At 38.4% G+C, this 27,773-nt stretch overlaps 1 protein-coding gene across 3 annotated transcripts; it reads left to right on the top strand.

Moving 5' to 3' along the window:
* On the top strand, positions 1–27,770 carry LOC128685832 (integrator complex subunit 12). Of its 3 annotated transcripts, none has more exons than XM_053772528.2 (7): positions 1–117; positions 7,752–7,922; positions 8,103–8,219; positions 8,366–8,568; positions 21,525–21,684; positions 24,936–25,143; positions 26,970–27,770. In XM_053772528.2, exons 2-7 carry the CDS (start codon positions 7,776–7,778, stop codon positions 27,146–27,148), a joined length of 1,014 nt encoding a protein of 337 aa, XP_053628503.2. In that variant the 5' UTR covers positions 1–117; positions 7,752–7,775; the 3' UTR covers positions 27,149–27,770. The 3 variants fall into 3 exon arrangements, with proteins under 3 accessions (XP_053628503.2, XP_053628504.2, XP_053628501.2); XM_053772529.2 differs by lacking the exon at positions 1–117 and adding an exon at positions 163–298; XM_053772526.2 differs by lacking the exon at positions 1–117 and adding an exon at positions 450–482.
* Positions 27,771–27,773: the final 3 nt, after the last annotated feature.

Genomic DNA, 27,773 nt, shown 5'->3' on the forward strand with positions numbered 1-27,773 from the left:
CACCTTCCCCTGCATCAGGTCCGGACATGCGCACCTCGCTGCTCCTCTGAGGTAACATGTAAACAGTTGTGATCCAGCTGGTACAGCCGGGGTACACCACATGTTTTTCTTTGACTCGTAAGTTTCACAGAGGATTCTGGGTCTTGAGCTTATGTCTCAAGTGTAGGGCGAATTTTATTTGTTTTGTGCATCAAATTTGTAGTAGGAGGAAAAAGTGGTATTTCTTGTATTTCATTATCAGACATTATCTTCCTAGGTGTTAACTCCAGTTTACACACCTAAAACTTTTTCCCCGGAGGTAATATAATTTTTGGTTGAATTTCATAAAACTTATTTTTTTATGTAATTTGGCAGCTTGAAATTATTGACACAGTCTGTTTATTAAGTAAAATCTGTTATAAACTCCAGTAGTATAGGATTTTTGTGAATTCTATATTACAGGCCTAAAATATTTTACCAGAGCCATGATTTTGAAAGGAAAGGTTAAATATTTTGATTTAAGTACGGGCACACATAGGTACAGTTATCATACATAGCGTAAATTACTTAGGATAACCCAAAGAAGTTAGGGTGACTTATTTTCATTCGGATTTCATTCGGGTCATTACAAGACCTCAATGAAAATAAGTCACTCAAACTTTTTGGGTTATCCTACGTAATTTACACTATGTATGATAATTATACTTATGTGTACCTATGCCAAAATAAGCTTCTTTGCCCTGGAGGGTTAGTAACCCAGGATGACCCAATAAATTTCACTGTTTTATTTTCATTGGGGTCCTCAGTCGTCCCCCAGGATGCGACCCACACCAGTCGACTGACATCCAGGTACCTACTTGCTTTCTAGGTGAATGGGACAACAGGTGTAAGAAAACATGCCCAGTGTTTCCACCTTTGCTAGTGTCCGTGGTTCAATCCCTGGCCGGGTGGAAACATTGGATGTGTTTCCTTACATCTGTTGTTCCATTCACCTAGCAAGCAAGTAGGTACCTGGATGTTAGTTAACTGGTGTGGGTCACATCCTTGGGGACAAGATTGAGGACCCCAATGGAAATAAGACACAGTCCCTCGTTGATGCACTCCGTCTTGAATTAACCTGGGTGGCTAGCCCTCCAGGGTTAAAAATCCAAACAAAATCTTATCTTAAAGCCACTGTGCATTACTTTTTTTTCTATTGGGGCACTTTCATATACATGTACTTCCCTGTGATGTAAGCCACAGCAGTGTGCTGACATGCAGGTATCCACTGGCTGACATGCAGGTATCCACTAGCTGACATGCAGGTACCTGCTGGCTGACATGCAGGTACCCACTTCCTGACACTCAGGCACCCACTGGCTGACATGCAGGTACCTGCTGGCTGACATGCATGTACCTGCTGGCTGACACACAGGTACCCACTTCCTGACACTCAGGTACCCGCTGGCTGACATGCAGGTACCCGTTGGCTGACATGCAGGTACTCGCTGGCTGACACACAGGTACTCGCTGGCTGACATGCAGGTACCCGCTGGCCGACACACAAGTACCCACTGGCTGACGTGCAGGTACCTGCTTGCTGACACTCGGGTACTTGCTTGCTGACATGCAGGTACCTACTGACTGACACACAGGTACCCACTGGCTGACAAACAGGTACCCACTTACTGACATTATCTGTGTGCCCTGAGAACCATTGTAGTCATTGTTAATGAATTCATAATGTAGATTAAAAAGGGTTAGTAAGACAGGATAAGTCAGTAAAACCAATCATTGTGGGCATATTTGTTTGCCAGAAACACTTTGCATATAAAGGGGCCTTTGGCATGTTTGCCAAATTGTTATACTCCTTTGTACAAACATGTATCAATCTACAATAAAATTGTTATTTGTTATTGCTATTATTATAATTTGGTGCTAAGAGATGGCCAGTAGTTCAGCCCTGGAGTGGGATTTGACCCCACATTCTTACTAACCACTCTGCAGCATTTATTCTTTTTATTTTGCTTTTGTTTTTGTGCCACATCAGTAGGGTGTGGCACAAGGCAATGTGACCCCACACCAAGGCAGTGTGACCCCCACACCAAGGCAGTGTGACCCCACACCAAGGCAGGGTGACTCCACACCAAGGCAGGGTGACTCCACACCAAGGCAGGGTGACCCCACACCAAGGCAGGGTGACTCCACACCAAGGCAGGGTGAATCCACACCAAGGCAGGGTGACTCCACACCAAGGCAGGGTGACTCCACACCAAGGCAGGGTGACTCCACACCAAGGCAGGGTGACTCCACACCAAGGCAGGGTGACTCCACACCAAGGCAGGGTGACTCCACACCAAGGCAGGGTGACACCACACCAAGGCAGGGTGACCCCACACCAAGGCAGGGTGACCCCACACCAAGACAGGGTGACCCCACACCAAGGTAGGGTGACCCCACACCTAGGCAGGGTGACCCTATGCCAAGACAGGGTGACCCCAAAACAAAGAAACAATCATTATTATTCATTCAATAGCTGTCTTACAGAAGCGTGCAGACATCACAATTAAATTATTGCTCCAAATTGCAACAGCCCCACCCCTCCTTCAGGGTACAGGCACTGTACTTCTTGCCTCTATGACTTAGTTTGTCCATTTAGTTTCCCTGAATTCATTCATAAATGTTACCTTGGTTACACTAACAGCACATCAAGCCATCAACACTACTTGTCTCCACCTGCTTCAATATAACATCCTCACACAAGCCTCCTAGAAGCTCAAGCCCCTAGTACTCAAAACTTCCTTCAACCACTTCCTCTAACCTTTCCGACGGCAACCCCTACCTTCCACCCAATTTATGTACCCTCTTGGTCATCCTCATCGTATTCTGCTCCATTGTCTTTAAATGCCCAAACCTGTGTTCATCTCTCTGAATTATACCTTCAGTAACCTCACACCATCTAATTTCCACATTCCAAATTCATACCACACATTGTTCTCAAACATAACAGCTCCACTAACTCTAACATCCTCGCTGCAACTTTTGAATCCCATGGTTACACTCATATGGTACTATGTACACTTACCTAACCTATGGCATTTGTGCTTGGGTATCAACAACAACTAATCACCTTAAACCATTAATAACCCAGCAAAAAGCTGCTGTGCAGATGATCACCAATTCCTGCGCCAGACAACACACCCTTCTGCTCTGCAAGAGTTTGAACTTACTTAATATACAAAATATGCACTCATTACTGTGCCTACTCTACATATAGAACATTAAACCTCAATATTAACCCTTCTCTCAAACTTCTTCCTGATAGCTACAACAGAACACACAAGCACAACACAAGGCACAAAACTCTCTTTAACATCCCTCATGTCTAACTTGCCCTATGTAAAAATGCAGTGCAAACAAAGGGCCCCAAGATATGGAATTCATTGCCTGAACCATCAAAAGGTCCCCTCTCTGCCATTTAATCTAGGGCTAAAATTAAAATTTACTTCATCTCTCAAACTTAACTATATCAACACAACACTACACTATGCCTAAAATCATGGAACCAGTTTGAAACTACTCAAGAAGTCCCAATTAACTTAAGATCTCTAAATAAATTTAAAGTATTAATACACACTTAAAATTGTACTATTGTAAATTGTACTAATTGTAATATTTGTTTTTGCTACCTCTCTACTATAAATTTTATTATAAAATTTTTATAATTAATTTTATTTATCATAAAACTTTTACTACCCTTCTTTTTATAATACAGCCTCCCATCACTTAGTGACATACTTATTTACCAACGACTTGGACTTACGATGGGCTCTCTGACCAGTATACATACCTAAATAATGTATATTAGAGATGATTTCTTCTATTCTAATTATTACAATATACAGCCCATTACTGTATAAACATTTAAAGATATACCAGAAATGTTATAAATGGTGCAGAGGTGACATTAAAACAATATCAAAGATGGTTGACACAAACCCACTACCATTATAGTATGCTCCTCACTTAGCGACAAATTCGTTTACCGATGTGGTCTTTGGAACAGAACTCCGTCGTTAAGTGAGGAGTGGTTGTAATGCATCATTAAAATTTACCACTTCATAACCAGTCTAGTTTTAAGTAGACTGTAAACATTAGGATTAGTCTGCCTGAAATGCTCATGCATGCTAGTGGCTTTCTTTGTGCTTAACAATATTTTATTACATGTAAACTACACATTGTATACTATGCAAAGAAGAAAGGTTTGATTTTGATTTGATATGATACTCTGGTACATTTCACTTATTGAATCCAGGTATGAACTTCTTCCTTTCTACAAATCCCTCAACACTCGGCCCAATTTTTTTTCTTCATTTATTGTGATTCATAGTGTCTTTCATAGGACCTCTTCTGACATATCCACTCTCAAATGCATATATGAATACATGTATATTTATTTATCACATGAATGTATTTACTGTATGTACATACATATACATGTACATGTTTAAACACTATACAGTATAATATATACTGTAAATATATGTGAACAGTATTTAGATAAAGATAGGGAAGTTTTTATTGCATTTATGGATTTAGAAAAGGCATATGATAGAGTGGATAGAGGAGCAATGTGGCAGATGTTGCAAGTATATGGAATAGGTGGTAAGTTATTAAATGCTGTAAAGAGTTTTTATGAGGATAGTGAGGCTCAGGTTAGGGTGTGTAGAAGAGAGGGAGAATATTTCCCAGTAAAAGTAGGTCTTAGACAGGGATGTGTAATGTCACCATGGTTGTTTAATATATTTATAGATGGGGTTGTAAAGGAAGTAAATGCTAGGGTGTTTGGGAGAGGGGTGGGAATAAATTATGGGGAATCAAATTCAAAATGGGAATTGACACAGTTACTTTTTGCTGATGATACTGTGCTTATGGGAGATTCTAAAGAAAAATTGCAAAGGTTAGTGGATGAGTTTAAGAATGTGTGTAAAGGTAGAAAGTTGAAAGTGAACATAGAAAAGAGTAAGGTGATGAGGGTGTCAAATGATTTAGATAAAGAAAAATTGGATATCAAATTGGGGAGGAGGAGTATGGAAGAAGTGAATGTTTTCAGAGTAGACGTGTCGGCGGATGGATTTATGAAGGATGAGGTTAATCATAGAATTGATGAGGGAAAAAAGGTGAGTGGTGCGTTGAGGTATATGTGGAGTCAAAAAACGTTATCTATGGAGGCAAAGAAGGGAATGTATGAAAGTATAGTAGTACCAACACTCTTATATGGGTGTGAAGCTTGGGTGGTAAATGCAGCAGCGAGGAGACGGTTGGAGGCAGTGGAGATGTCCTGTTTAAGGGCAATGTGTGGTGTAAATATTATGCAGAAAATTCGGAGTGTGGAAATTAGGAGAAGGTGTGGAGTTAATAAAAGTATTAGTCAGAGGGCAGAAGAGGGGTTGTTGAGGTGGTTTGGTCATTTAGAGACAATGGATCAAAGTAGAATGACATGGAAAGCATATAAATCTATAGGGGAAGGAAGGAGGGGTAGGGGTCGTCCTCGAAAGGGTTGGAGAGAGGGGGGTAAAGGAGGTTTTGTGGGTAAGGGGCTTGGACTTCCAGCAAGCGTGCGTGAGCGTGTTAGATAGGAGTGAATGGAGACGAATGGTACTTGGGACCTGACGATCTGTTGGAGTGTGAGCACGGTAATATTTAGTGAAGGGATTCAGGGAAACCGGTTATTTTCATATAGTCGGACTTGAGTCCTGGAAATGGGAAGTACAATGCCTGCACTTTAAAGGAGTGGTTTGGGATATTGGCAGTTTGGAGGGATATGTTGTGTATCTTTATACGTATATGCTTCTAAGCTGTTGTATTCTGGGCACCTCTGCAAAAGCAGTGATAATGTGTGAGTGTGGTGAAAGTGTTGAATGATGATGAAAGTATTTTCTTTTTGGGGATTTTCTTTCTTTTTTTGGGTCACCCTGCCTCGGTGGGAGACGGCCGACTTGTTGAAAAAAAAAAAAAAAAAAAAAAAAATTAAAGATTAAAATGTGAAGATTCTTTATTTCAGCCTGATGCAGTGTTTGTACAAGAGTGAATGACATTTAGGTGTGCATGCAGAAAGCCCCTTAATTATTTTTTTTTTTTATTATCACACTGGCCGATTCCCACCAAGGCAGGGTGGCCCGAAAAAGAAAAACTTTCACCATCATTCACTCCATCACTGTCTTGCCAGAAGGGTGCTTTACACTACAGTTTTTAAACTGCAACATTAACACCCCTCCTTCAGAGTGCAGGCACTGTACTTCCCATCTCCAGGACTCAAGTCCGGCCTGCCGGTTTCCCTGAATCCCTTCATAAATGTTACTTTGCTCACACTCCAACAGCACGTCAAGTATTAAAAACCATTTGTCTCCATTCACTCCTATCAAACACGCTCACGCATGCCTGCTGGAAGTCCAAGCCCCTCGCACACAAAACCTCCTTTACCCCCTCCCTCCAACCCTTCCTAGGCCGACCCCTACCCCGCCTTCCTTCCACTACAGACTGATACACTCTTGAAGTCATTCTGTTTCGCTCCATTCTCTCTACATGTCCGAACCACCTCAACAACCCTTCCTCAGCCCTCTGGACAACAGTTTTGGTAATCCCGCACCTCCTCCTAACTTCCAAACTACGAATTCTCTGCACTATATTCACACCACACATTGCCCTCAGACATGACATCTCCACTGCCTCCAGCCTTTTCCTTGCTGCAACAGTCATCACCCACGCTTCACACCCATATAAGAGCGTTGGTAAAACTATACTCTCATACATTCCCCTCTTTGCCTCCAAGGACAAAGTTCTTTGTCTCCACAGACTCCTAAGTGCACCACTCACTCTTTTTCCCTCATCAATTCTATGATTCACCTCATCTTTCATAGACCCATCCGCTGACACGTCCACTCCCAAATATCTGAATACGTTCACCTCCTCCATACTCTCTCCCTCCAATCTGATATTCAATCTTTCATCACCTAATCTTTTTGTTATCCTCATAACCTTACTCTTTCCTGTATTCACCTTTAATTTTCTTCTTTTGCACACCCTACCAAATTCATCCACCAATCTCTGCAACTTCTCTTCAGAATCTCCCAAGAGCACAGTGTCATCAGCAAAGAGCAGCTGTGACAACTCCCACTTTGTGTGTGATTCTTTATCTTTTAACTCCACGCCTCTTGCCAAGACCCTCGCATTTACTTCTCTTACAACCCCATCTATAAATATATTAAACAACCACGGTGACATCACACATCCTTGTCTAAGGCCTACTTTTACTGGGAAAAAATTTCCCTCTTTCCTACATACTCTAACTTGAGCCTCACTATCCTCGTAAAAACTCTTCACTGCTTTCAGTAACCTACCTCCTACACCATACACTTGCAACATCTGCCACATTGCCCCCCTATCCACCCTGTCATACGCCTTTTCCAAATCCATAAATGCCACAAAGACCTCTTTAGCCTTATCTAAATACTGTTCACTTATATGTTTCACTGTAAACACCTGGTCCACACACCCCCTACCTTTCCTAAAGCCTCCTTGTTCATCTGCTATCCTATTCTCCGTCTTACTCTTAATTCTTTCAATTATAACTCTACCATACACTTTACCAGGTACACTCAACAGACTTATCCCCCTATAATTTTTGCACTCTCTTTTATCCCCTTTGCCTTTATACAAAGGAACTATGCATGCTCTCTGCCAATCCCTAGGTACCTTAATATGAAGAGTATTTAATGATAAATGTTTTTCAGTATGTGTGTAGGTCGAGTTCAGGTATGGCTAATCTGGAGTTGGATCCACTGTTCCGTCGTGGGTTGCGGCTTCTGCATTCACGGAGCCGGGACTCTGTGGATCAGCTGAAAGCCATTGTAGATGAAGCAGTCAGACAGAGACAGGGAAAGACTATACCTCCGATGAGCAAGGTGAAAATGAAATTAACATATTATATTTCTTTTAAGTTTTCCTATGATATATATACAATATGGGCATATAAAATTGTTTATTTTTGTGAGATTTAGTTACACTTTTTTACATAAACAAAATACAATATATAGGTTTTCATATTGAGGAATTATATTGTAACTTTAGGAACCATTCCTCAGGATCCATTCAGTCTTCGTAGAGAATCTCCAATTCCACGATCAAAACCTGGCAGTCCCATTCCTGTTTCTATTTCAAAGAGAGAGGAAATTAAAAAGGATATGGAGCGAAAATTGAGTGTAAGTAATAGTAGACTATTTAATATTGATTTAAGAATTAAAAAAGTATTATATTTGAGTTTTACAGTGTGTAATATTGAAATTATATTCGTGTATGACAGTATTGTTTGAACTAAAGTAGAAGCTACTGTCTCGTGTAATGGCAGATGCGTGATGATGATATGATAATGCCCAAGAGGCCACGTTTAGACTCTCCAAGTGCATTCAAGTCTCACACTCCTTCTCCAACACCATCCATTAAATCTGAAAGTTCTTCTCGTAGTCGAAAGTCTGATGAGAGTGAGTCAGATACTGACATGAATGATCTGGCTATGGAAATAATGGATGAGGTCAACTGCACAGTTTGCAAGTTAGTCACTTAATTTTTTTTTGAGTAATAAGTTAGTATTTAGAAACAGAATGTTGATATCATACAGGAGGTCCCCATCTTAAAAGTGAGTTTTTTCTGTGTTTTTGACTTAGAAAATTGTTCATATAAAACAATAGTACAGTAGGTGGGTATGTCTCATGTATGTTCATAATGTGGCTTGAGTGTTCATAAGCTGGGCCCCCTGCACCCCCTTTGTCAGTGACATCGTGGATGATAACATAGGTTAAGATTTAGGTATTGAAGTTCAAATTCCAACTTTCATCCATGTGTACTGCTAAAATTTAGGTCAAAGTAGTAGTAATTTTTTATTAGATTTCATGTAACCCTTTCACTGTCTCTTACATAAATCTACACTATTGATGCAAGCATCAGTCGGGTAGATCTATGTTTTAAGCACAGCTCCTTCAAATATGCTGTGAGCATATTTGAGAGGCCTAGACATGAGAGAATAGGTCTGTTTGGTAAATGTGCATGGTAAAAAAAAAATTTATGTCCCACATAGTGCCTGACTGGAAAAGCAAACCCCTGACCTTGTGTATAGTTTAAAATAGCAACTTTGAGGGGTTTTCTAGAATGTTTTTTTATGGTTTTATTGGCTGTTTTTTGCTATCAGTTGATAGAATGGAAGATAAACTACTGACATAATGATGATTATGGTCAGTTTCAGGAATCAAAGTGAAGTAGCTTGAAATCAGGCTCAAAGTAGGAGAAATGTTTGATTTTTGATTATTTTCTTGAGGATGGGTAAAGCCCCATACCCCCCAGTCTGTTTTATGTTTTTTTTTTTTATTAGGTCTGCTTCAGTTATTAGGATGCCCTCAACCATGACCAGTGATTCCTGGTTATATTTTATCATCCATGAAATAGGGTAGAACTTTGTTTTTGTGTGATGATTCAAAATGGAGGGCAAGTGTAATATTGCAGAGGCTTAGGGACATGATTACTGGAAAAAGGAAATGTTGCTTTAGTGGCTGCAGTACCTACTGTGTTTATTTTGTGCTCTATTTTTAAAGTGAAATTTTTTGAAGTTTGTATAAAATTGATCAGATTGCTGACTCCTAATATTCTGGTATTTGAATGGGTAGTTTCTTGTGCTGAATGGATAGAACTAGTGAAATAGCTAAGAATTTGGTCAAATTAAGCAATAGACTTGGCTTAAAACAGAATTCAAAGTGGTCAAAATTGTTGTATAAATTGTGCCCAGGACCACCAACTTTTCAGCTGCATAATTCCGTAATTTTTCCATTAACCCTTTCAGGGTTTCGGACATACTAGTATCGCTTACGCACCAGGGTTTTTGACGTACTCGTATGCCTAAATTCTAGCGCCCCCTCAGATCTAGTGAGAGAAAGCTGGTGGGCCTACATATGAAAGAATGGGTCTATGTGGTCAGTGTGCGCAGTATAAAAAAATCCTGCAGCACATAGTGCATAATGAGAAAAAAAAAATCTTTGACCGTGTTTTTGGATTAAAACAGCGAATTTGCACTGTATTTTTGTATGGTATTTATTGTTGTATTCTAGTTTTCCTGGTCTCATTTTATAGAATGGAAGACATATTACAGAAATTGAGATGATTTTGAATGGTTTTACAATTAAAAGTACCTTGAAATTGAGCTCAAAGTAGCAGAAATGTTCGATTTTTACCAAAGTTCAAAAGTAAATAAATCATGCTAAGCATCCAATACACATCAACTGGTGAGTCTAATATTCTTTCACAAGTGTGCCGATATTATTTATATCATTTCTACACTAATGCAGTAGTCTGCATAACAGTAAATCTTCTATTTTTTGTGAGAATAAAAATTCAAAGTGGAAAGCAAAAGAATGTAAGAGGGGCGTGGGGACGTGACTAATGAACAGAGGAAATGTTATTTTAGTGTCAGGAATGTCTTTCTTGTTTATTCTGGACCCTATTTGGAAATTGGCATCTTTTGAAATTTGTGTGAAATTGGCAAAATTGCTAAATTCTGACCACTGTATTGCATAGTTGAAATCGGTAAATGGGTGGCTTCTTGTACTCATTCGATAGAAAAAATGGAGTTCTAGCGAAATAGTTATGATTTTTGTCAGCTAGTACACTGGAATTGGCCGAAAATAGGGCTGAAAGTGGGCAAAATCGCTGATGCGTAAACATCGTCGAGACTGCTAACTTCGCGAGAGCATAATTCTGTACTTTTTCCATCAAATTTCATACTTTTGGTGTCATTATGATCGGGAGAAGATTCTCTTATCTTTTCACAAGAAAAAATTATTTTTTTCTTTTTTTGAAAATTTGTCGACCCTGAGAACAAGTCTGGGAGAGGGCCTGTCGACCCTGAAAGGGTTAAGTGGCAAGGGGTTCACAGTTCAGAAAGAAAAAAGATAAGGAGGGTTAATAAAGAAGATGTGAAGGTAGGAAATCGATTCTCTGTTCTTTAAGACGAGTGTACTTCAGGGGTTGGTGAGGTTAAAGGTACCTCTGACTCCCCTGCTAATCAAGGTAAGAATATTCTGATTGTGGGAGACTCTAAGGTAAGATATATGGACCATGCTTTTTGCAACAGAGATAGAAAAGTCAGAGAGTGTGCCTCCCAGGAGCTGGTGTTGGTGACATAATCAGCAGGATGGATAATATTATTTCAGGTAATGGGAACAAGCCCATTATCTGTCTTAGTGCTGGTGGAAATGACATTGGGAAGGGCAGGAGACAGGAGCTATTGGATAAGTACAGGTCAGCCATAGAAGTAGTCAGGACTAAAGGGGGTGGGAAATGAATGGATGTCTAGGGCAATTGGTATAACTTGTTGGCTAGACAGGTACTGCAAGGAACTTGCAGTCCCATTCATTGATAACTGGGACAAATTCTATGACAAACATGATATGTATGCAAGGGATGGAGTTCATCTCTCTGGGGTTGGAGTGGTTGCATTAGCCAATTTGATTGAGGGGGTAATTGATGACTTGTCTAGGACTTTAAACTTATAGATTATAGAGGTATGGGTGTTTGTGGGAAACAATCAGGCTGCAGTATTATTGTTGGAAACAGCAGATATTACCAGGATACCTCAGATATGTTTAAAAGACAATATTCAAAATAAAGTTCCTAATAAAGGTAAAGCAACTGATCAACAAACAAAGAGAGATAGTAGAGGGCAACGAGCGATAAGCTCCCTTAAGGTTTACTTTACAAATAGTAGGAGTCTAAGAAATAAGACAGATGAGCTAAGATCACTTGCAAGTGCAGGTAATATAGATATTATTGCTATAACTGAGACCTGGTTAGTAAGTAAGTAAGTTTATTCAGGTATACACAAATACAGTTACATAGAATTATCGTACATAGCAGCATGTGTGTAGAGAACCTAGGATAACCCAAAAAAGTCAGACAGAGTGACTTATTTCCATTGGGGTTATAAACTATTCCACACTGATAGGGTCAACAGGAAGGGTGGTGGAGTGGCGATGTATGTCAGAGATAATTTAAATTGTTGTGTTAGACGTGATATAAGAATAGAAACATCGGAGACAGAATCTGTTTGGCTACAGTTTCTCGAGGGGTATGAAAAATTTATTTTGGGTGTGATATATAGGCCCCCACACCTTGACAGGGAGTGAAGTAAGCTGCTGTGGGACGAAATTCATAAGGCGTGTAGAAAATATTGTATATTTACCGAAAATACAGTGTATTTTGTATGTAAATTGATGAAATATATTGTAGTTAAAAGTTAATTTGTAAATAAAAAAGGAACCAGCAAGAGTGTTTGCGTTGCTTGGGAAGGGAATTTGATGGAAAACCTACAGAATTATGCTCTCGTGAAGTTAGCGACCTTGGCAATATTTACGAATCAGCTATTTCACCCACTTTGAACCCTATTTTTGGCTAATTCCATTATTCCAGTCGACGAAACTCAGTTATTTCTTTAGAACTCGATTTGTTCTACTGATTGAGTACAAGAAACTGCCCATTTACCGATTTCAGCTACCCAATAACATGGTCGGGAATTTGCAGTTTGGCCAATTTCACGAAAATTAAAAAATGACAATTTCAAAATAGGCTCCAGAATGAACAATGCAGACATTCTTGGCTCTAAAATAACATTTTCTTTGTTCATCACCAGGCCCCTCTGATATTACTCTTGCTTTCTATTTTGAATTTTTATTCAAACAAAAAGTAGATTTACTGTTATGCAGACTACTGCAATATTGTAATAATTGTACAAATAATGTCAACCCATTCATGACTGCATATTAGAATGGCTAGTTGGACATTTATTGGGCAATGACATTATTTGTTTGCTTTTGAACATCGGCAAGAATCAAACGTTTCTCCTACTTTGAGCTCCGTTTCCAGGTTCTTTTTATAGTAAAACCAATCAAAATCACCTCTATTTCTATAATATGTTTCCCATTCTATCAAATGAGGCCAAGAAAACGAGAATACAACCATAAATACTATATGAAAATAGAACACAAAGTCGGTATTTTAATTAAAAAAAAGCAGTCGGAGTTTGTTTTTCTCATTATGCACTGCGTGCTGCAGGATTTTTTATATGGTGCACACTGACCACACAGACCCATTATTTCACATGTGGGCCTACCAGCTTTCTCCTGCTTGATTTGAAGCTGCTAGAATTTATGAGTATATACATATACATCAAACACTGTGGCTTGTAGGACACATATATACGACCGAAACAGTCAAAGGGTTAAACTATTTATTACCTATAACTAAGCCCCTTTCTATACAAAGTTCAAAGGGCTCACATTATCATTTACACCTGGCACTCCAAACTTACCTACCACACCCTCTCTAAATGTTTCTCCTACTTTAGCATTTAGGTCCCCTACCACAATTACTCTCTCACTTGGTTCAAAGGTTTCTATACATTCACTTAACATCTCCCAAAATCTCTCACTATCCTCTACACTCCTCTCTTCTCGAGGTGTATACACGTTTATTATGACCCACTTTTTGCATCCAACCTATATTTTAATCCACGTAATCCTTGAATTTACACATTTATATTCCCTCTTCTCCTTCCATAACTGATCCTTCAACATTATTGCTACCCCTTCCTTAGGTCTAACTCTCTCAGATACTCCTGACTTAATCTCATTTATTTCTCCCCACTGAAACTTGCCTACCCCCTTTGCCTTTTTTGTCAGGTCCCAGCAATGTTTTAGAAGTGCTGGAGTACATATGAAACTCCTTGAAGCATGGTGTAAGATGAGTGTCACTCCACTGCTGACAGTGCAGCAGTGGTGACATTTGATGATCATGCACTGCCTTGGCTTTATTTTTCACTCTTACACATAAACATGTCTATCTGTCTGTAATCACCTAGTTGAGGTTGCAGGGGTCGAGTCCTAGCGCCTGGCCCCGCCTCTTCACTGGTCGCTACTAGGTCACTCTCCCTGAACTGTGAGCTTTATCATACCTCTGTCTGTCTGTGTGTTTCTATCTGTATTTGTCTGTCTAGCTCTGTCTGTGTTTATCTCTGCTTATGTCTTTCTGTCTGCCTGTGTTTCTGTCTTCCTATCTCTCTACTTGTCACTCTGTCTCAGAGAGAGAGCCACTCATGTACCAATGGGTATTGCACACGATGCAGTCACCTCTGATTCCTGAACAAGGGAAAATGTGTATTACTTACCAGTCATGCTTATTATGCCTTACATCTACAAACATAGTATAGCACTTTGTGTGGATTTTTTGGGTTATCGTAGGTAATTTACATTATGTATTTCTGTATTTATATGTACCTGAGAGAGATAGACGGAGATAGAGATGGAGACCGAAACAGAGATGGAGACTGAGACTGAGATGGACAGACACAGATAGAGACAGACAGGAGGAAATAGAGACAGCCAAAGCAAATCAGCCAGCTAGATACCAGCCAGCCAGCCAGTCAGCTGGCCACCCAACCAGCCGGCCTGCCGAACATGTATTACACTTGTTTCAGAATTGTTTCTCTTTACTTAGGGCATACATTATAGAACATTCTGGCAGGATGACACTACCAGTGGTATCAGAATTGAAAGGATGTTACACATTGGTTATTATCAAGGTTTTTGACATTTCCTTGGTATCTCCTGCAAGAGGCGGCGTATCTGAAGCTCGCTCCTAACTCGGATTTTGGCTTGTGGCTCAAAGCAAAAAATCTACCGAGTGACGGCTCATAACTCTGAAAACTCGTAAGTTGGGGCACTCGCAAGTCAAGGTACCACTGTATATTAGGTTGAGGAATATAAAATTTCAGTGAAACATTAGCACTGTACTGTATTAGAAATCAAGACATCGAGGTGATGCTATAGTAAGGGAATCTTGAGTAAGGGTACATTAATCTCCTGCTAAGTGACAGCACTTAGCCTGCCTGATCAGAGATCAAACTGTGATTAACAGATGGGGAAACAAGCCTCCACAACTTGTGCTGAATGTCCCACATTGGTGTGGCTCTTCATGAAATGCATTTTACAATCCTGTTTAGTGAAAGATGCATTTCATAGACTCCCATGTTATAACTGGAGATTCATTCTGAGAATTTTTTCTAGTGCAGTAAACTGTTGATTTAATGGATCTTGAAATGACTAGATTGGCATACTTCTATTGAAATAAGAGACAAAATCTGTTTGGACAGTTGATTTGGAAACAGTGAACAAAGTTCTTTCATTTTAAAATTGTTTATTTACTGCATTACATTCAAGGCAAAAAATCTTGTCTCCATTTACCACAATCTTCTTTACCAGCCACCAACTTCCTTCTGTTAGTACATTAAGTTGAGGGTTTACCATACAGTTGTTAAAGCAAAGTTTTGATGGGAGCACTGTGCCATATAAGCGAATGAACAGCTTGTAAACAAGTACTGAATGGAATAAATACATGCTATCTCCAAAAATAATATAAAATAAAAATATCCTCTGGCAGTAGTTTGCATCTCTAATAACTAAAGAGGTGTGGAGTTGGTTGCTGCAGTAGGACATGGGAAGAGAGGGGTATGGAGTTAGATTAAACAGAGAACTGACAAATAGAGAGAAGAATGAATTAAGCTAGGCAGAACTGGGAAAGAGAAAGGTTAGACAAGAGTATTGAGAAAGTTAGGTACAGTAGGGCCCTACTTATTCAGCAGTTAAGTTCCAGGCTACTGCTGGAAAGCAGACTTCGCCGGAAAGCGGAACTCCATTTTTTCCATTTATAAATGCATATAAATGCCAGATAACAAGTTTACACTAACATATATTAAGTTAGCAATAGAACTAGACATTAAAAATTAAAATACACACAGAGTACACTCATTATTTACCTCAGAATATTTGTAGTCTTAATGTAGGGCAAAAGGTGAGTAGTATTTACTCTAAGAAGTCAGGCATGGTAGCCCTCCTGGCCACCCCACCCACACATACTATACTATGATGCTTAAAGCTCCCTAGAGCGATAAAATGCATATACAGTACACGCATTGCTCACCTTAAAATATTTTTAGTCTTAATGGTCTTAATGTAGAGTGAGAGGTGAAAAGTATTTGTAGAAAGTTGCGTTGGAGGTATGGCATCCTGCCATACCAAGAGCGATAAAATGTATATAGTACACTTGTGAATTACCTTAAAATATTTGTAATCTTAATGTAGGGTGAGAGGTGAGTTTTATTTGTATGAAGTCAGGTTAGGAAGTATGGGTAGCCAGGAAGGGCAGCCTTCACCACCTCACCCCACCCACACATAATATAAACAAACCAGATGAATGTGTCTGGTTTTCGTCACTTTACATTGTGTACAAGTTGTCTTCACATTGATACAGTAGAATAAATAAAGAGAAACACTTCCATTCTCATGTAACACCATTTTTAGAAGAAATGACACCCTGAATGAAGGCATACGAAAGGAATAATTTTCTAGTTACCCCCAGTAATATTAGTGACACATTTTCTCTGATGTTGGACTACAAGTTGCCTGGCTACCACAAGTCACCTGGCTACCACAAGTCCTACAAGTTGCCTGGCTACCACAAATCCTACAAGTTGCCTGGTTACCACAAGTCCTACAAGTTGCCTGGCTACCACAAGTCCTACTTAGCCTGGCTACCACATCTCATATTTATGTTAATTTATTATACTGTGGGGTGTATTTAGATGGATTAAGCAAAATGTCTATATTAATGTTTTATACGATATTTAATGCTCCTTAGAGTGATTATTGTTGTGTTATTATTATTATTATTATTATTATTAGTAATGTGGTGTCGTCAAGACTGATACGACACTCTTAGTGATTTTAATGCGTATCTGCATGCCATAACATTGTGTAAGCTTATTTAGGTACAGGTACACATAAGTATAATTATCAGCTATAATAATAATGTAGGTATGTAGTCCGCCTGGGCTACATACCTACACCTACGTACATTGCTACACAATATTAAATGTGGCCCAGAGCCATATTATTATCATCGACATACCATGTTCACTGAGTTTAATCATTTCTAACAACTACCTTTAGATGCCATCATAAAAAAATGGAGAAGTAATGAATAATTCAAGCCGAGAATTGTAAACAAAAGCATTATGTATTGAGGGGAGTGATGTAATGTTTTTCCCTCCGCCCAGCTACCAGACCTCCATAGTATATAAACATAAAATATTTATATGTTATGTAACATGTTTCTTTTATAATTTTGAAGAAAATATAATAGATGGATTAATGAAAATGTCTATATTAATGTAAAAGAAGACATTTAATGTGCCCAAGAGTGATTATTATTTGTATTACGTAATGTTTTCCCTCCACCTGGTAGCCACACCTCCATAGCATATAAACAGCATGTTTATAAGCTATGTAACATGTTTCTTATATAATTTTGAAGAAAATATCATAGGTGGATTAATGAAAATGTCTATATTGATGTAAAATTAGACATTTAATGTGCCCAAGAGTGATTATTATTACATAATAGAGAGATGTTCTCATGGAGAATGTGAGCAAACCGGGTGGCACGTGCCGTATTTGAAAGACCACTTGCCGTATAGAAAGTTTTGGTCATAATTTGAGATCGCCGTACTAGCGGAACTCCGTAAGGCGAAACGCCAAAAAGCGGGGCCGCCCTACTGTACATGACAGAATGAATTATTAGGTTGGTAATATGAGGGTGATTAGTCATGTGTATTCAAGCTGTTGCTGGGGGACACATGGCATGTGGAGGACTGTTCTGTACAGTGGACCCCCGCATACCGTTGGCATCACATAACGTTAAATCCGCATACCGATACATTTTATCGCTAAGATTTTGCCTCGCATACCGCTAAAAAACCCGCTCAACACTATTCGTCCGAGATGCGTCTAATGTGCGGCCTGAGCCAGCCTCACATGTTCCGCCGGTGGCATTGTTTACAAGCCAGCCTCCGCTGTAACATCCAAGCATACAATCGTAACGTTTCGTATTATTACAGTGTTTTTGGTGATTTTATCTGCAAAATAAGTAACCATGGGCCCCAAGAAAGCTTCTAGTGCCAACCCTGTGGTAAAAAGGGTGAGAAATATTATCGAAATACTGTGGTACCATGGTCAACTGCTGATGCTGCTGCTGCTGTAGCACTGTCAGCTGCTGCTGCTGTAGCACTGTCAGCTGCTGCTGCTGCTGTACCACCGTCACCTGCTGCTGCTGCTGTACCACCGTCACCTGCTGCTGCTGCTGTACCACCGTCACCTGCTGCTGCTGCTGCACTGTCAGCTGCTGCTGCTGCTGTACCACCGTCAGCTGCTGCTGCTGCTGTAGTACCGTCTGCTGCTGCTGCTGCTGCTGTAGTACCGTCTGCTGCTGCTGTAGCATCGTCTGCTGCTGCTGTAGCACTGTCAGCTGCTGCTGTAGCACTGTCAGCTGCTGCTGCTGTAGCACTGTCAGCTGCTGCTGCTGCTGCTGTAGCACCGTTGTTGGTGTGGCTTATTGAGAATACCAAGAAACAATTAACCCCAGAGGGTTAGCCACCCAGGATAACCCAAAAAAGTCAGTGTCATCGAAGACTGTCTAACTTATTTCCATTGGGGTCCTTAATCTTGTCTCCCAGGATGCAACCCACACCAGTCGACTAACACCCAGGTGAACAGGGAAAAACGCCTGGAACTAGTGCTCATATTGGTGAATTTAAAGCCAGCAAAGGTTGGTTTGAGAGATTTAAGAATCGTAGTGGCATACACAGTGTGATAAGGCCTGTTCTGGAAGAAAATGCCAAACAGGACCTACAGTACTCAGGAGGAAAAGGCACTCCCAGGACACAGTGTCTCATCAGTCATTGCTGCATCTTCAATAAAGGTAAGGGTCATTTATTCTTCATTTAGTAGAGTAGTACATGCATAATATATACTGTGCATGTACTACTCTACTATTGTGCATGTATCCTTCTCTTTGTGTGTAGGAAAATGTATATTTCATGTGGTAAAATTTTTTTTTTCATACTTTTGGGTGTCTTGCACAGATTAATTTGATTTTCATTATTTCTTATGGGGAAAATTCATTCGCATAACGATAATTTCGCATAACAATGAGCTCTCATGAACGGATTAATATCGTTATGCCGGGGTCCACTGTAATTACATATTTTTTTCGGGGTAGTTAGGCAGTAAACCCTCTGTTTAACCTGGTAAAGTGTATGGTAGAGTTATTATTGAAAGAATTAAGAGTAAGATGGAGAGTAGGATAGCAGATGAACAAGGAGCCTTTAGGAAAGGTACGGGGTGTGTAGACCAAGTATTTACAGTGAGACATGTAGGTGAAGAGTATTTAGATAAGGGTAAAGGTTTTTGTGGCATTTATGGATTTGGAAAAGGTGTATGACAGGGTGGATAGGGGGGCACTGTGGCAGATGTTGCAAATGTATGGAATAGGGGGTAGGTTACTGAAAGCAGTGAAGAGTTTTTACGAAAGTAATGAGGCTCATGTTAGAGTATGTAGGAGAGAGGGAGATTATTTCCCAGTAAAAGTAGGCCTTAGACAAGGATGTGTCATGTCACCATGGTTGTTCAATATATTTACAGATGAGGTTGTAAGAGAAGTGATTGCTCAAGTACTGTATTGGCAAGAGGTGCAGGGTTAAAAGATAAAGAATCTAACACAAAGTGGAAGTTGTCACAGTTGCTCTTTGCTGATGACACTGTGCTCTAAGGAGATTCTGAAGAGAAGTTGCAGAGGTTGGTGGATGAGTTTAGTAGGGTATGTAAAAGAAGAAAATTAAAATGAATATAGGAAAGAGTAAGGTGATGAGGATAACAAAAAAATTGGGTAATGAAAGATTGGATATCAGATTGGAGGGAGAGAGTATGAAGGAGGTGAATGTATTCAGATATTTAGACGTATGTGTGTCAGCAGATGGGTTTATGAAAGATGAGGTGAATCATAGAATTGATGAGGGGAAAAGGGTGAATGGTGGACTTAGGAGTCTGTGGAGACAAAGAACTTTGTCCATGGAAACAAAGAGGGAATGTATGAGAGTACAGTTATACCAGTGCTCTTAAATGGGTGAAGCATGGGTGGTGAATGTTGCAACAAGGAGAAGGCTAGAGGCAGCGGAGATGTCATGTCTGAGGGTAATGTGTTGTGTGAATATAATGCAGAGAATTCGTAGTTCAGAAATTAGGATGAGGTGTGGGATTACCAAAACTATTATCTAGAGGGCTGAGGAGGGGTTGTTGAGGGGTTCAAACATTTAGAGAGGATGGAACAAAATAGAATGACTTAAAGAATGTATAAATCTGTAGTGGAGGGAAGGTGGGGTAGGGGTCAGCCTAAGAAAGGTTGGAGGGAGGGGGTAAAGGAGGTTTTGTATGTGAGGGGGCTTGGACTTCCAGCAAGTATGTGTGAGTGTGTTAGCTAGGAGCAAATGGAGACAAATGGTTTTTAGGACTTGATGTGCTGTTGGAGTGTGAGCAAGGTAACATTTATGAATGGATTCAGGGAAACCGGCAGGCCAGACTTGAGTCCTGGATATGGGAAGTACAGTGCCTGTGCTCTAAAGAAGGGGTGTTGATGTTGCAGTTGTATAACCAGTGTAAGTGCACCTCTGGCAAGACAGTGATGGAGTGAATGATGGTGAAAGTTTTCCTTTTTTGGGCCACCCTGCCTTGGTGGGAGACGGCCAATGTATTAATAAAATAATAAAAAAAGAGATATGAAGCAAAATCCACTGGGTCATTTGAATCTGAAAAATACTTAATCCACTGCTTATAAAATTGTCCCTTATTGTTAATATAATGGCAAAGTGATCTTGTCTTTATCCACCAAAATCTCCATTACTGGCCACCTTCAACCACCTCTTATTAGTCTGTTAAATAGTTGTACTTCAAAAATTTGTGTTTAGTGAATGCTGTTTAGCTTTACACAGTACTTGTTTCTACATACAGCATCCTAAATTATTTTAAAAGCTTGATATGGTCCCCAGAGCCAGTATAGAGCTTTCAGTTTGATCATCTTTCTTATCCTCTGCTAAACTAGCTTACTCTTCAAGCTTCATCAACTCCTTATTAGTGAGGACCTGTCCCTGATACTGCAACTCATCTACATTTTTCTTGTTGGCTTCTTCAGATCCAGTATGCTTCATGAGAGCTATGATCTGTTTAGGTCTAAGCATCTTATGGAATCCTTGAAAATCACCACATGCAAGTCTTAGGTCTTATTTTTTTCTGTGTAGTACTCATTGTGGCAAATACAGTATTTGATTATTCTGTGATTTATCATTGATTGAAATACCGAGTAGTGAGTATGCTCGTTTGTCCAAAAAGGGGCACAGACATCTTTAAATGGGGAGAGTGTGTGGCTAAGTGAAATGTTAGCAAAACTAGTTGTGACTTAATTAATGGGCATGTCTGAATCTTGACCCTTGAACACATTTTAAATATTTTTATATACACCGCATTATATAGGATAATGCAGTTTAAATTATTTTGTGTAACATCATTTAATGTTTCATTACATAGGAGCTTTGAGGTATCTCCACGTAATCGGCTGGTGGAGTGTCAAGAATGTCACTCATTATACCATCAAGAGTGTCACAAGCCACTTGTCACCGACCAAGAAGTCAATGATCCACGTCTTGTTTGGTACTGTGCCAAGTGCACTAAGACACTTAAAAAGCAGGTACTGTATTATGGATGCAAGGCCACTTTTTATTATCTTTCTTTTTCAGCATCATGTATATATTAACTGAGTTTTTTATATGCTGTACAAGGTGAGTTCCTGGTAAAAGTTTGACTGGAATATCTGGCTAGAAAATTTAGATCTTTTAATAACAGTGTAGGTTAGGAATGTTATATATATAAATGAGGCATAGTTAGTTCATGCACAAGGTGAGATTTTTTAAGGTTTCTTGGAATTAATGGTAGCATAATTGCAAACAGTACCTTGTAGCAGCCATGGGATTTTTGTACTGTATTTTAAGGTATGTATATTGCATCATGGGAAATCACTAACATCAAGGCCTTTTATGTCCTAAACACAGCATACTTGTAAATTCTATCATATAAAAGTTTTAATAAGCAAAATAACAATATTAAAGCCATCTATATTCAGTTTTGAAATAAACCCTTTGTAAAGTAGTTCAGATGTATTTATCTATAGCTATTTACATACTTAACAAAGATAGTTTTAACCCTTTGACTATCACAACCTCAAATCCTGAGGTGTCTCCTGGTGTCGCAAAATATTTGAAAAAAAAAAAAAATTCTTATGAAATGATAGAGAATCTTTTCCCAGTGGTAATGACACCAAAAGTATGAAATTTGATGGAAAACTTACGGAATTACACTCTCGCGAAGTTAGCGACCTCGGTGATATTTACGAATCGGAGATTTCGACCACTTTGAGCCCTTTTTTCAGCTAATTTCATTGTTCCAGTCGACCAAACTCATAGCTATTTCTTTAGACCTCGATTTGTTCTATCGATTGAGTACAAGAAACTGCCCATTTACCAATTTCAACTACCCAATAAAGTGGTCAGAAATTGGCAATTTGGCTAATTTCATGCAAATTAAAAAATATGCCAATTTCAAAATAGGGTCCAGAATGAACAATGCAGACATTCCTGACTCTAAAATAACATTTTCTTTGTTCATCAGTCACATCTCCAGGCTCCTCTGATATTACTATTGCTTTCTATTTTGAATTTTTATTCAAACAAACAGTAGAAGATTTAGTGTTATGCAGACTCCTGCAATATTGTAATAATTGTATAAATAATGTCAACCCATTCATGACTGCATATTAGAATGGCTAGTTGGACATTTAATTGACAATGACGTCATTTGTTTACTCTTGAACATCTGCAAAAATCAAACATTTTCCCTACTTTGAGCTCCATTTCAAGGTCCTTTTCATAGTAAAACCAATCAAAATCGCCTCCATTTCTATAATATGTTTTTCATTCTATCAAATGTGGCTACGAAAACGAGAATACAACCATAAAAACTACACGAAAATACTCCTCAAAGTTGGCGTTTTAATCCAAAAACACAGTCAGTTTTTTTTTTCTCATTATGCACTGCTTGCTGCAGGATTTTTTTTTATACTGTGCACACTGACTACACAGACTCATTCTCTCACATGTGGGCCTACCAGCTTTCTCCCGCTTGATTTGAAGTCGCTAGAATTTTTGAGTATATATACGTCAAACACATTGGCTCGTAAGACGTATATATACGACCGAAACAGTCAAAGGGTTAATAACTGTTGCCTGCACATGTGTGGCACATAGCCAAATATTTATTATGTGTGGATTCAAGACTAGCAGTATGCTCAGTGTGAGGATGTGTTTACTTACCATGTTAAAAAATGTCTAGAATGAGTCGTTTTAACACCTACATATTGAAGATTCAGAGATGTGAGAGATGTACTGTAGATGGTTTGCAAACAACCTGGAAGTGTCCAAAAGTCATGTAATTATAGGTCACACAAGCTCTATCTTCAAGTTTCAGTAAGACCTTGATTAAACATTAAATAGTGTAGCACAGTACATACTCTTACATTTTTCACTTACTAAAAGGTGAACAAGAAGAATTCAGTATTGGTGAAAGATTATCACAATGTACAGTGGAACCCAATATCTGCTGTAATCCGTTCCAGAAGGTCGGCCTAAATTTGAAGCAGTATTTCCCATAAGAATTAATGTAAATACAGTTAATCTGTTCCAGACACCCAAAAATATTAACAAAAAAATACAATTTTTAAAGACTAACTGTAGTTTTACATACAGAAAACAATGAGAAATAAATATAAAGAAAGACAAACATTACATACCTTTATTGAAGACTCTTGTTGGCTTGTGGAAGACAGGGAGGAGGAGAGAGTGTTTGGAGGCAAGACAAGATACTCCTTCAATATGACACTAATATCAACTCTGTGGCTTATTTATCTATCACAATTGATCTAATATGACATAATAAATAATATTAATAACATAGAAACATGATATATACTCTAGAATGAATAAAATATGTCATTATATATGTGGAGTGGTGGTGGTGTTTGGTTTATAAGGGCCACTGACAGCACAAGCCTTACATATGGTGTTGGTGGCGACGGTAGTGTTGTCAGTGGCCTTAATAACATTGGAGGAGTTAGTGTCATGTCCTTTTTTATCACTTAATCTCTTAACTTATTGCTACACTGTTAATGCTACACTTTATCACTGGCTGGCGCTGTAGCCTTTATCGACTTCTGCTGCTTTAGTATTGTACATACCGCAGAATCACTGAATCACTGAAGAAGGCACATTCTCCCCTCTCTCTTCCTCCTCCACTTTCATACTTTGCTACAATTTCTTTCTTCAGTTCTCTCGTATTTCTCTCTTTACAAAAGGGTTGACACTAGAAAGTTTCTTTGGGCCCATGGTGGTTTATTTCACAGTCACACTTAATAAACAAGCACAAAACTCAATGTATTTTAAGAAAATGTTTGGATGAATGCACAGAGTATATGCTCATTCACCAAGAGACACAGGGAGACTGACTCACCTACGTGAGGTGGGCTGACGCATATAATAAGGAGCAAAATTTCCACCCAAAAACCAGCCTAAATACGAATCGGCTGATAAACGCAGTGGATGATATTCGGGGTTCCACTGTAGTTCAAAAGTTTTATTAATTGCATAATAATTTTGTGTGAAAGAGGGCGAGTTTCTGAAAGTATAACACATAGGAAAGCAAGAAGTAAACATGTAATGAAAAGAGCTAGATTATATTTTGTTTTGGTAACTGCAGCTAATGGGTTTGTGATTTAGTGAAGAAAATTAAAAGTTGACTGTATCATTCATTTAAGAAATTGCTTTCTTCTTGTGTTCAAACTACATATACATACTAGTAATTTTTATTTTGTCATATTATTTTACACCACAGACTGCTATGGTTAACACATCTGGAAGTAGCAGCTTGAGTGGCACTCGAGGAGTTGGAGGTGGAGGAATACCCAGCATGTCAAGTGGGGGGAAGTCTGGAGGGTCACATTCTCGTCCCACAACCTCGCCCCCTACTAAGGGTCTTAGTAGTCTTTCTCGTCTATCACCCTTTGCTAACCTTTCTTCTGCTTCAGGAAGAAACTTAGGAGGTAAGATGACTTAAAAAAAGTCTTCCATTAATGAATTACAAAGATAATTTTATTATCATTCCCATTGTTATTTTCTGAGATTTGCCTTTCCCCTTTTCCTAAGGCAAATATTAAAATATAGTTATACAAATTTCTATGTTTAGTAAAGTAAAATATTATATATTATAAACATTTTAGGAAAGTTAGGTTATTAGTTTATATGTAAAATAAGTAAAAAATGGCTTATAATTTTTTTTTTTCGTAAGGGGACAAAGCAAATTTTCTTGTAATCCCTATTTGGAAGCTGCTGCTTAGATAATATGTGAGAATTTCCTTGTTAGCTGTTGTACAGCTTCTTCTCACTTAACGATGGGGTTTCGTTCCTAAGAGTAGGTCTAGGTCAGTAAGCGAATTAGTCGTTAGATGAGGAGCATACAATGCTTGTAGTGGGTTTGTGTCAACCATCTTTACATATTTTTTTAATGTTACGTTTGCACCATTCATAACATTTCTAGTATATTTTTAAATGTTTATACAGTAGTGTACTGCATACTGTAATAAACAGAATAGAGGAAATCAACTCTTAATATACATTAGGTTTGCATACGGGTTTGATGTGTACCTGCATGCCAGCACAGTGTGTAAGTACGTATATTTAGGTACAGGTACACAATTATAATGATCAGAGTACAGTGGTACCCCGAGTTTCAAACTTTCTTCGTTCCAGAAGGCTGTTCAAGTGCCATTACCGAGCAAATTTGTTCCCATAAGGAATAATGTAAATTAGATTAGTCCATTTCAGACCCCCAAAAATACATTTACAATAATACACTTACATAATTGGTCGAGTTGGGAGCAGTTTGAAACTCGGGGTACCACTGTATACAATACGCAATAACTTTAAAACACTTGAAGTTTTGGAAAATTTCCAGACATAGTAGAGAGATGTGCTCATGGAGAATGTAAACAAACCGGGTGGGGCGTGCCGTATTTGAAAGACCGCTCGCCATATAGCAAGTTTTGGTCATAATTTGAAATCACCGTATTAACAGAACACCGTAGGCAAAATGCCATAAAGTGGGGCCCTACTGTATACATACTAATAAATGTTATCCAATTTTGTGAAATCTGTATATAATGTGCAAAGAAAGTATTTATTTATTTACTTAAAACTAGAGAAAATCTATACATGTGAAAAAAGTAAGGACACTTTGGCAAAACATGTCTTATTTAAATATTTGACAGTATAGTGGAACCTCGGTTTTCATGATTAATCGGTTCAAAAAAGTCTGACAATAAACCAAATCGTACAAAAACAGAAGCAATATTTCCCATAAGAAATAATATAAATCCAATTATTCCATTCCAGACACCCAAAAATATTAACAAAAAATACATTTTACAGAGAATAACTAGTTTTACAAACTAAGGCATACAAAACCGAGGTTCCACTGTATTTGATAACCATTTTTCACTATACAGTAATAAACTATTGCTTTTATTACTTGCACAAAGAAAGTTGTCTCACTGGTGAGCTATGCATAAAATTAAAGCTTCATAAGTTTTGTAATAGGGAAACAATGTGAATGACCAATCTACTGAAAATGTATGAACAAGCAGATATAAGGTTTAAGCTTAAATTGCTCTTTCTTGGATCAAACCTAATTGTCACCAAGTTCCCCAGTCTCTGATGCCTATGGGTTTAGAGCTTGTCCATACATATAATAACTAGAGAAAGATGCAAGTTTCATCAAGGCAGACAGTAAAGAGAAATTGCCTTATCTTGTCTTGTTTGTAAAGCTACAGTGCTTTACATTAATTTTATCAAATGCTGTTAAAATTTTCAGGCTCCAATAACAGTGGTGGCAATAATAATGGTAGCAACAAATCATCACTATCATCATCATCGTCGTCATCATCGGGAAAATCATCTGCACCATCTAATTCAATGATTTCAGCTGAAAGGAGAATGCACTTAATGAAAAAGAAAGCAGCAGCAAAAATGGCAGAGAAACGAAAGTTGTAGCAAGAGAATACATTTGATGTAGGAAATTCCACTAAAATGTAATTTGTACAGAGACATTATATAAGCTTTAAACTATATTGTACATTATATGTACCGTATTTCTTTATCTTCCAATTATTTTAACTAAATACTCGTAAAATGGACCCGTGCCAGCTTATGAAGTACTCAGTACTAGTTATAACACTTATAATCTTGACTTCAGCAACATGCTGATAATAAATAATTGGCTTTGTTTACAGTTTATGCTAGTACTTGATGTGCTGCAAAGAGCCAGTCATTCACTTTGTTGTTGACAAAAAACAGTATCACTTATTAAAGATTTCATCCTGATTAGCTTTAAAGATAATTATATACAGTATTTATTCTTGTATTGTAATTCGAACTTTATCATATTGGCTTTTATAAATTATCCAGATAGTTAGGTTATCATCATTTATATGAAGTTGATGTATAGCAAAATTTAATGTGTCAAGTTTGATTGTTTTTTTAATTTAGCTCATCAGTTGTTATGCAATAAATGGAGGTAAAGTAAAATTTCATGATGTATTGATAAATATTTATTGTGTAAGAATATTGGTGAGCTCATTGTCATAAGAAATAAAAGATATACTGAATGCATAAATTA

Source organism: Cherax quadricarinatus, chromosome 23, assembly GCF_038502225.1.
Source record: "Cherax quadricarinatus isolate ZL_2023a chromosome 23, ASM3850222v1, whole genome shotgun sequence".
NCBI classification, from domain to species: Eukaryota; Metazoa; Arthropoda; class Malacostraca; order Decapoda; family Parastacidae; genus Cherax; species Cherax quadricarinatus.

Excerpts from the sequence above, each read along its gene's own strand:
- LOC128685832 (XM_053772526.2), top strand. Across the intron at positions 7,923-8,102 it reads CTATACCTCCGATGAGCAAG|GATCCATTCAGTCTTCGTAG; the intron begins GTGAAAATGAAA and ends ACCATTCCTCAG. Across the intron at positions 8,220-8,365 it reads ATATGGAGCGAAAATTGAGT|ATGCGTGATGATGATATGAT; the intron begins GTAAGTAATAGT and ends GTGTAATGGCAG.